This window comes from Vicia villosa, linkage group LG7 (genome assembly GCF_029867415.1).
Source record: "Vicia villosa cultivar HV-30 ecotype Madison, WI linkage group LG7, Vvil1.0, whole genome shotgun sequence".
NCBI classification, from domain to species: domain Eukaryota; kingdom Viridiplantae; phylum Streptophyta; class Magnoliopsida; order Fabales; family Fabaceae; genus Vicia; species Vicia villosa.
Window position 1 is genome coordinate 77,092,364 of NC_081186.1, and position 10,869 is coordinate 77,103,232.

General features: G+C 44.7%; 1 protein-coding gene across 1 annotated transcript; it reads right to left on the reverse strand.

Annotated features, from left to right (window-relative positions):
• Nucleotides 1-3,407: 3,407 nt before the first annotated feature.
• On the reverse strand, nt 3,408-4,580 carry LOC131619391 (uncharacterized). The gene is made up of 2 exons (XM_058890494.1): nt 3,612-4,580; nt 3,408-3,500 (listed from the first exon to the last, which is right to left on the reverse strand). Exons 1-2 carry the CDS (start codon nt 4,578-4,580, stop codon nt 3,408-3,410), a joined length of 1,062 nt encoding a protein of 353 aa, XP_058746477.1.
• Between the last annotated feature and the right edge of the window lie 6,289 nt (nt 4,581-10,869).

The window sequence follows — 10,869 nt, forward strand, 5'->3', positions numbered from 1 at the left end:
CGCAAGTTTGGACAGTATGTCGGCGCGCGAGTTGTGTTCTCGGGGGATATGCTCGACTTCTGCTTTGGCGAATTTTTTCATCTTATCTCTGACGAGCGCGAGATATTCGGCCAGTACGTCGTTTTTGGCCTGGTATTCGCCGCTGATATGAGATGCGACGAGTTGGGAATCAGTGTAGATCTTGACCTCTCGTGCCCCTATGTCCTCGGCGAGCCTCAGTCCCGCGAGGAGGGCTTCATACTCGGCCTGGTTGTTCGACGTGTTGAAGGAGAGGACTAAAGATACTTCTATGATAATACCTTCGCCGTTTTCCAAGATAATGCCTGCCCCGCTGCCCGAGCTGCTTGAGGCGCCATCTACGTAGATGGTCCACTTGTCTTTAGTTGGGTTGGGTGATTCGGCGATAGAGGTCATCTCGGCTACGAAGTCCGCTAGCGCCTGAGCTTTTAACGCCTTCCTGCTCTCATACTGTACGTCGAATTCCGAAAGCTCGAGGGACCATCTTAACATTCTGCCGGCCATGTCTGGTCGGCTGAGGAGTTGTTTGATGGGTTGATCCGTCCGAACGAAGATTGTGTGAGCGAGGAAGTAGTATCGTAGCCTCCTGGCCGCTATTACTAGGGCCATGGCGACTTTCTCGATCTGTTGGTATCGTACCTCGGGTCCCTGTAGGGCTTTGCTGGTAAAATACACAGGTTTTTGCCCGTCTACGGTTTCTCGGATCAAAGCCGCGCTGACTGCCTCGTTTGAGACGGCCAGGTAAAGGTACAGAGGCTCGTTGTCGTCGGGTCGAGAAAGGACGGGCGGCGAGGAAAGTACTTGCTTGAGGTGTGCCAGTGCTTGCTCGCACTCCTCGGACCACTCAAAGGCTGCTTCTTTGCGTAGCAGTTTAAAGACAGGGAGGGCGTGCTGGGCGGATTTCGCGACGAAACGTGACAGCGCAGCGAGCATCCCGTTTAATACTTGGATGGATTTTTTATTGTTAGGAATGGGGAGCTCGGAGAACGCTCGGCATTTATCCGGGTTGGCTTCTATTCCCCGTTCGGTCAGATAGAAACCGAGGAATATTCCTGCTCGGACGCCGAAGGTGCATTTCTCCGGATTGAAGCGCATCTTGCAGGATCTGGCCCGCTCGAATACGCGCTCGAGATGGGAGGTGTGGTCGGTGTCCCCTCGAGACTTGACGATCATATCGTCCATGTACACCTCGAGGGTGTCGCCGATCTCCCCTCGGAACACTTTGTTCATCATCCGTTGATACGTGGAGCCCGCGTTTTTGAGGCCGAAGGGCATTACGTTGTAGTAGTAATTGCCCGACTCGGTCATGAACGCCGTGTACTACTTGTCGCTCCTCGCCATCGGGATCTGTTTGTAACCTGAATAAGCATCCATAAAAGATAATAATTTATAGCCGGCCGAGTTGTCGACCAGTCTATCAATGTTTGGTAAAGGATAGGCGTCTTTTGGACATGCCCGGTTAACATCAGTATAATCAACACACATTCTCCATTTTCCATTAGATTTCTTAACAAGTACAACGTTTGAGAGCCAAGTTGAATACTTGGCCTCGGAAATAAAATTTGCCTCTAGGAGGTCTTTTACAGCTTTCTCGGCAGCCTCCGCTTTCTCGGGAGACTGCCGACGCCTACGTTGAACTACGGCCTTTGCGGCTGGGTCGATGGAGAGGTGGTGGCAGGCGACCTCAGGGTCGAGTCCGGGCATTTCTGCGGCGCTCCAGGCGAACAGATAAGCATTGGCTCGAAGGCAGGCTATGAGTTGCTTCCTCGGAAGGTCTGGGATCCCTTTACTGATTTTCACTGTTTTGTCAGGGTTTTCGCCCAAGGGGACCAGCTCGAAATCTCCGTCTGGAACTGGTCGGAAGGGGTGAAGTGACTTCGACCTCGTCTCTTCCCCGGTTTTTAGTTCTTCCTCTGCAAACCGGGCATCCAGGTCGACTGAGCTGACGTTGGTTGTCTGATGCTGGTCTCCTCGAGGATGCTTGTCTTCGGCCCTTGGCTTTTTGTTGGAGTTGGTCGGCGGAGCGATCAGTTCTAATCCTTTGACGGAGGCGTCGAAGATTCTTCTGGCTACTTCAATATCGGCGTTGATGGTGGCCACTCGTCCTGTCCTCGTGTAGAACTTCATCTTCAGGTGGACAGTGGAGGGTACGGCGGTCAGTTCGGCCAGAGTGGGGCGTCCGATGATGCAGTTGTACAGGGTTTTGCAGTCGATCACCAAGAACCTAGTTTTGACTTGCCTAGAAGCCTCCCCTTCTCCGAAGGTGACAATCAGCTCGACGTAACCCCATGGTTTAGTGGTAGCTCCGTTGAAGCCTTGAAGGTCTGAACCCACGTAGGGAGTGAGGTGTGAGTCGTCCAGCTGGAGTGCCCGGAAGAGATGGGAGTATATGATGTCGACCGAGCTGCCTTCATCGACTAGGACCCGTCGAACATCGAAGTTCGCCATTCTTGCTCGGACGAGCAGAGGAATTGTGGCGTTTGGAGCTCCGCCGGGTATTTCTTCCAGGTAGAAGGTGATTGGTTCAGATTTCCCTCGGAACTTTCTCAGTGTAGGGCCGAGGTCTGCGTTGGCGCTGAGCAGCTCATCGAACTTTCTCTTCACTGAACTGATGGTGAGGGAGCCCGGATCTCCGCCGTTGGAGACGACCATGGCGAATGGGAATCCTTCCCATTTGCTGAGTGCGGCAGGTGCCCCGACCGATGGTATGAAATCTTCAGGTCGGGTCACTGACAGGGCTACTTGTAGGGGCCTGTTGTCCGGCGAATTCCCTTCGTCAGAGTTTCTGTGGTCGTCCCTTCGAGAAGGTTCCCCTTTCTGTGTGTATTTTGAAAGGCGACCTTCCTTGATCAGTGTTTCAATAGCGTCCTTGAGGTGAATGCAATCCTCGGTCATGTGTCCATGGCTCCTGTGGTATTTGCAGTACTTGGACTTGTCGGTTCCTGGCCTCGCGGGGTTTGACTTCGGGGGTCTGATGTTCTACTTTTTGAAGTCAGTGTTTTGGCATTCGGCTAGGATCCTTTCCCGTGAGGCGTTCAGCGGGGTATATTCGTTAAAACGACCAGAAGGTCCCCGGCGTTCTTTGATGTCGAGAGACCTGTCGTCTTTCCTTCTCTCGTGCCCGCGCCTCGAAGTTGAGGGCTCATGGTTTGAACTGCGAGCGGCGTCGTTGTCCCGTGACGCTCTCGTGGTAGCAGCTTCTGCTTCCTCATATCTGATGAAGGCCTGAGCCTTGCGAAGGAGGGCGTTCATGGAGTGGACTTCCTCAATCTTGATGGCCTTTTTGAAGTCGCTCCCGGGGAGGAGCCCTCGTTCGAGTAGGTACCTCTTCATGTAGTCCGCGGTCTGCACTTGGACAACTTCTTTGTTGAACCTGTCGAGGTAGTCTCTCAAAGATTCGTTGAACCTTGGATTACTGCCTCAAGATTCGCTTCTGATTTCGGTTGCCGACGAGACGCGGTGAAGTGGCTTAGGAAAAGATCCTTCAGTTCAGTCCAGGAGTGGATGGAGTTAGGGGGCAGATTCCTGTACCAGTTCATCGCGCCTTTCCTTAGCGTGGTCGGAAAGATGCGGCATTTGATGGATCCTCGTACCACATGGTAGTCCATGACAGCTTCGATGCTCCTTATGTGGTCATCGGGGTCGGTGGTCCCGTCATAGTGGTCCAAGGCTGGTGGTTTTTCCATCCCCCGGGGGAGACGAACACGCCGGATTTGCTCGGACAAGGGACTGCGGAAATCTTCTTCGTCGCTAGGCTCAGGGGAGTTTGAATGTCTGCCCCGCTGGGATTTAGTGCGTGCTTTGCCCGAGATTTTGCGGCTGTCTTTTGGAGAATGCTCGCGGACTTTCTGCACGGCTTTGGAGGGGCCTCGGTGCTCCTGCTCGGGTGAGAGACTCTTGGCTTCAGTGGTTTCAGGTTTCTGATTCTTCCGAGTCTTTCGAGGTGGAGAGCGGGAATAAGACCGCTGGCGCCGGTTTCTTCTCGAGGGGGAGCGAGACCTAGATGGACTGCGCTTGCGATTTCTCCTCGGAGGAGACCGCGAAGAGGAATAGGAACGTGACCGATGGCGTCTCCGTTGGGGGGAGCGATATCGTCGCTTCCTTTCCAGGTCGTGGATGCGGTCGCCCTGTAGGCGGATGAGGCGGTTGGTTTTCTGCAGCTCCTTGAGTAGGAGGATGGCGGTTGGATCAGCGCCCTCGGGAATGTTGATCTGTTCCTCCTCGTCTGGGCTACGGCTTCTTCGTCTGCCAGAGGTGTGGGTGAACGAGGAAGCGGGTTGCCCGTCTCGGGTATCAGTTTCATTCACCACTTGGAGCTGGTCTGGTTCAGTCTGGGGCCGGGTCTGCCCGTCTTCCCCGTTCTGAACTTGTCCTTCAGGATGGGTTTGTTCGACGTTCTGGACTTGTTGAAGGTCGTGCACATGTTGAATGTGCTGAATCTGTTGCCTCTGTCCGGCAAAAGCACGTTCTTGCCGACGGCGATTCGTCAGTTCGCGGCTGGAATCTTCAATCAGTTGTTCCAGGACGAAGGGATCAGGACTAGGTATGTTGTTGTTGGCCATGACGATGGTGAAAGGTTATGCTTTGATCTTTGTTAAAGAAGGGGGAGCAAGGTTCCCACAGACGGCGCCACTGATCGTACCTGATCAGGAGAATCGTCAAGGCGCAATATCTGGCTGGAAGAGCAAGATGGGGGGGGGGTACCTGCAAGGTTCTCCGATGCTTAAGTCAATAGCTATCAGAGAATGAGGTTTAGAGTTAAGAATAGAATACCTGACCCTCTAGTGAAAGAGGGTATTTATAACCCCCAGCGCTGGGCCAAGGTTCCCTAATTGGGCCAAATCCAACTGGAGGCCCACGTGCTAGGGAACTGCCAGAACGTCCCATGCTAGGGCTGAGTCAGCAGGAGACTCACGTTCCGGATGATCATAGCGTAGGGTTCGGAGGTGGTTGACCGAATCCCTCGCGGCGTGACGCGTGGTCTTCGTGCGTGGATAACTCCTTGACGGTTATCCAGTAAGTGGGCCCAAAGGTTTGGGCCTGCTCGGCCAGGGTCTTCGCGAAGGGCAGCCCTTATCTGTTGTCCAGTAATTGGGCCCAAGGGAATTGGGCCTGCTCGGCTGGTAACAAGGGTTGGGCTTGCTCGGCCCAGACCAGAACAAATACTACTACGGACTGATCTAAATAAGGATGAAAGATACGATTTATATACTCCATAAATACTCTCGACGCGTTAGTAACACCGAAAGGCATCACCGAATATTCATAATGTCCATATCGAGTCCTAAAAGCTGTTTTCTTAATAACTTCATCTTTTACTCGAATTTGATGATAACCCGACCTCAAATCAATCTTGCTGAACACACATGCACCCACCAATTGATCCATCAAATCATCTATTCTTGGAAGTGGATACTTGTTTTTAATCGCCACCTTATTCAACTATCAGTAATCAACACAAAGTCTCATACTACCGTCCTTCTTTTTGACTAGCAACACTAGAGCTCCCCAAGGTGACATACATGGTCTCACAAATTTCTTTTTAAGTAGTTCTTCCAATTGCTTCTTTTATTCTACTAATTCAGATGCCAACATCATGTATGGTGCCATAGAAATAGGTCTGGTACTAGGGACAAGATCAATAGTAAATTCAACTTCTCGTTTTGCGGCACATCTCAAATATCATCTTAAAAAACCTCATAAAACTCTCACACCACTTCTAACTCATCATTTGCAGCTTGATTCTCAAGAGACAAAGAGGCCATAAATGCAAACACCTGAGCTTCATCCTTCATCAACTCATTCAACTGCCTAGCAGATAAGAACCCAATTTCCCTCCTCATCAGAAGTAGAAAACTACACATATTTATTGTAACTGTTATTATCAACATAGTTGCATTCCAACCAGTTCATACTCGAAATCACATCCAGACCACTCAATGGTAAACAAACTAGATCCACATCAAAGTCTCTATCAAAAATTGACAAAGGACACTTCAGACATACAAGAGAAGTAGTCACTGATCCATTAGTTGGAGTATCGACGAACATCTTTCCCTTCATGGAGGATAAAATAAGTCCCAACCTATTCACATAATAAGCAACAATAAAACAATGCGTAGCACCGATATCAATAATAGTGATTAAAGGAGAACTATTAATGAAACATATACCTTTGATCAAACGGTCTTCACTGGGTGTGGGAGTCCCAGCTAAAGCAAATAACTTTCCTCTGGTATGAGCTCATTTCTATTTCTAACATTGAGTACTGACGTGTCCTTCCTCGCCACAGATGAAACATACAGCTATTTTGTGTCTACAATCAGCTATCTCATGTCCAGCTTTACCTAAACGAAAACACCTTTTCACCTCCCTAGTACATGCATTACTCTTATAATTAGGTTTCCCACATTTGTAACATACGACGTCAGTAGGAGCACCTCCCCATGGTCTTCTTACCATCAACAACTCTCTGCTTACCTTTTTCAGCTGGAGCATTGTAAGTTTTTCCATGATTATGATGTTGCTTACCTCCCCTCTCACTCATGATCTTGTAGTGAGCCTTACTGTCCTCTTCATAAATTATGCAATTATTCACCAGTTAAGGAAATATACGAATCTGCTGATACCCATTTGCCTTCTTGATCTCTGGGTGCAACCCATTCTCAAACTTAATGCACTTGGAAAATTATGCAGTTGCCTCACTATAATGAGGATAGAATTTTGACAGTTCCTCGAACTTAGCAACATATTCAATCAATGACAAATCACCCTGTTTCAATTCCATAAATGATATATTATTCTTCCCGCAGACATCTTAGGAAAGTACTTCCTCAGGAATTACCTACTGAAGACAGCCCATGTAATCTCTTCATCTGCTCCATTCAACCTCTGATAAATGCTAATCCACCAGTCATCAGCCTCACTTGCCAGCATGTGTGTATCAAAGCGTACCTTTTGTGCTTCTGTAAAGTCTATCACTCGAAAGATCCTCTAAATCTCCTTGATCCAATTTTATGCTCCATCAGGATCATACTTACCCTTGAAGATAGGCGGATTCTCCCTCTGAAACGTTCCCAAAGTACGAGACTCATCAACCACACCCGCGTTAGGCTGATTCTGCACAGCCTAAGCAACAACCTGTAGAGCAGCAGCAATTGCAACATTGTTTCATCCAGCCATTTCTTAGTTCTGCATCATAACATCAAACAATGGTTAGAAGATACATATTGACAATTCTCGATTGTCACACTACTCTAACAACTCAACAGCTTGGCCGGACGAACCGACCTGCTCTGATACCACTAGTTGTAACACCCTAATTCCCCAACGGTAATTTAATAAAGGGTTAATAGTAATTCACCCCCTGTAATGTTAGCAAATTTTGCTTTCCCCCCTCCCTACCTTTAGGCAACGATTTTTAAAAAAAAAAAATCGTTGTCAAAAGCTGCCTTTGGCAACGGTGGGGGGGGGGGGGGAGGTAAACTACTATTAACCCTTTAATAAAATCAGAGTAAATTATTTTTCAAAATAAAATACAACAATTAGGATGCCACACTTCGCAACTTTTAAAAACTTGTTTAATCATGCATAGGTAGATACTGATAACGCGAAATTATATCGTTTATTTGACTTGACTCGTGTGCATTTTTAGTATCATTTTTATTTATTTATGTCATATTATGCTAGTATTTCTATTGTATTTCAGGTATTTTGATTCAACCAAGCTTGCATGAGAAAAGAGGAAGAAATGGCAAAGAAACGACATGGAAATTGCATACTTGCAGAAAGTAGCAGAAAAGAAAATAATTCAGCACAGAAGACTGTGGCGCTCGCCACATCATCCATGTCGCCCGCCACAGGTCAAGTTTGTGTGCCCCTTGGCACACAATGCATGCACTCACCACAACTGTTTATAACATTCACTTAAATTAACCACGTCAATATCAAACGGATGCCCACTTCCTATATTCTCTCCATCAACCAAGTATCCCCCAGGTTTCTCAACAAACCCTAAATTCTCTCCACTTTCTGTAACTTCCCACTATCTCCACTTTCTCCAACTTCCCATTATCTCCACTACTTCTCACATGATGCTTAAAGTAACTTCCACTAGTTTTCACTATAAAAGGTGTAATATCTTGATTTTATTAGTTATTTATTTAATTATTTTAATTGGTGTTTCCATTAATTATTTACTTATTTAATTATTATATGGTATAATAATTATTCAATTATTTAATTATGTGTGAATTTGTGTTATTTGGGTTAATTAAGTTATTATAGAGATATAACATCTTTGGCCTAAATAGTGGTTTTATGAGTGGGTAAGCCCCTTAAGGATAGAGAGAATAAGAGTAGAGATTAGGTTAGTCTCATAACTCATTTTTGTGGAAACAAGAGAAGAGAACGTGTGAAGAAAGAAAGGGAGAGCTCTAGAGAAGAGAAGAAAAAGAGGAGAAAAGAGAAAGAGGGAACTTGAAGAAGAATGAGATTCTTCAAGAGGTAAGGGTTTGACTTCCCATTATTATGGTTCTATGTGATTCTATGCAATGATTAGGATATATGTTTAGGAATGGGTGTTCCATTTTCCCCAACTTTGGAGTAGTTAGGTTTTGACATGAAACTTGGAATTTGATGATGAAACATGAGAAATTAATGTGTTAGATTTATACTCATAAAGAGTAATGCATTATGTCGATATTGTATAATGAAATATAGTGTTAATTTGGGGTTTTTGAACCTATAACATGTGAAAAATCGTATTTGAGTTGAGTTGGAAGAGTGCTGAAAATGCACAGATTTTTCTGTTTCTGGTGTGCTATGCCAGGCGAAAGATTTGTGACATCGGGCGAGCGTTCTCAGAGCGATCGAAAGCTTCCGCCAGGCGAGAGGGGTAAAAATGTGGCCAAGTTTCTGGAGTGGAGGGTCGGGCGAGAGAAAGCTTCCGCCGAGCGAATGTGCCCTATTTTGCCAATTTTCTAAAGGACATAACTTTTGATCCGTAACTCCGTTTTATGTGTCGTTCGAAGCATTAGAAAGCTAATGGAATAACATTTATGATATAACTAGAATGGTTGGTACTTGATAACTTAATTATGAGGTTATTGTGTAATGACATGTATTTATGTATATGTGTGTTGATGACTTGATGAAATATGAATACTATGTTTTTAGGATAATTGGTGGAATGTTTTCATGAGGCGTGCTAATGAACATATGTTATTTGAATGCACTTGTTTACTTGATGCATGTTGTGCAACTTTGATACATATGAGTTGGATTATTGCGAGATGTTGTGTGTGCGCGCGCGCGTTATGACTTGAAAAAATGTGAATAACATGTGTTGGTATGGTACATTGTATGTTATTCGTGCTGTGTACTATAATGAATTGATGTTGGATGTGAACAAAATGTGTTGGCATTGTTTACTACATGTATGATAAGGTGTTGAATTGGTGAATACTATGAGTATGATTCATATGTGAGTGATGACATGTTACTTAAATTTGTATTTATGTAACATGTGAATCGATGTGGGGTGATAATAACGTTGTTGAGCTATGATTGTTATATGTTATATATGATTGGATAAATGCTATGAGTTGCATGTTGGTGATGATGTTTATTTGATGCATGTTGTGCAACTTTTGATGGATAATTCATATGAGTTGGATTATTGTGATATGCTTGTATAATTAAGATTGAGAGATGGTCTTAATTTTCATATGTTGTTGTTGAGTTGCACATGCATCATTTGTGTCAAGAGGCAATGGGCGTTAGTTCACGCGGAGATTAGTGACTTGTCCCAAACTCAGAAAGGGGGCTTGAAAGCTTAGAGAACGGGCTTTTGTAGCTTATCTATCTGGGAGATGGACTCGGTATGTCTGAAAAGGATAACAAAATTGGTACCACATGCATGAGTTGCATTTGTTATCGTCGAGTCACATACATTATGTTTGTGTGGATTTTATGTGATGATGTGATTTGTGATAATTGTGTTTGGATGCTAATATGAGCCTAGTTGCATATTTGACTATGTGAAATGCTATTTTCATGAATTATGCAAGGTGTGATGAATTCTTATATATATATATATATATATATATATATATATATATATATATATATATATATATGTTATGCATTGCTTAGTTTTACATATTTCTATGATGATGTGAATTCTCACCCTTCTGTTGGAATGATGTTCTATGCGACATTACTCAGGTATCGAAGATACTGGTGCTTTACACGAGGATAGCGGAGAAGCCTAGTTTGGTATTTTCCATTTGATTAGGTAGCGAGTTGATGCTCTGGTCATGTAACACCTGGGGGTTTATAGTGTCGAACTCATGTTTTGTTATTGAGATGCATTTTGATATATGTTAGTTAACTTGTATCTTGGAGATAATGTTTGTTGTTGAGTGGCTTTAGTGCCTAATATTCTGGATTTGGTAATTGGTAATGATCTTGATGAATATTTTGAGACATGATTATAGTATGGGATATGATCATTTTGCTAATACACGAGTCATGTTAATTCCGATGTTGTATGCATAAATGTGAGAAACGTAATGTTTAATAAGTGTTATGTATTTATGACCAGGTGTATCTGTTGTCTGAGATATGTTTTGTTGGTTCTTGAAAGCTTTTAGTTTTTGAGAACGTCGATGTGACACCCTTTTTATGTATGCATGCTAAATTACTCTGATTATATGTTATATTTTAGGGTTATAGAAAGGAAGTGTTACAAAAGGGACCTAACATTCACATTTCAAGGGATCCAAGTTTATGCGCGGAAGCGCTGTATGTAGTTTTAGGCATAAATTAAATTTGTAAAAGTGTTAGTTT

Bases quoted from the DNA above. Each gene is read 5' to 3' on its own strand.
- LOC131619391 (XM_058890494.1), bottom strand. From the start codon at position 4,580: ATGGCCAACAACAACATACCTAGTCCTGATCCCTTCGTCCTGGAACAA. The intron at 3,501-3,611 runs GTACGAGGATCC...ACTGAACTGAAG, and splicing joins CTGTCATGGACTACCATGTG to GATCTTTTCCTAAGCCACTT.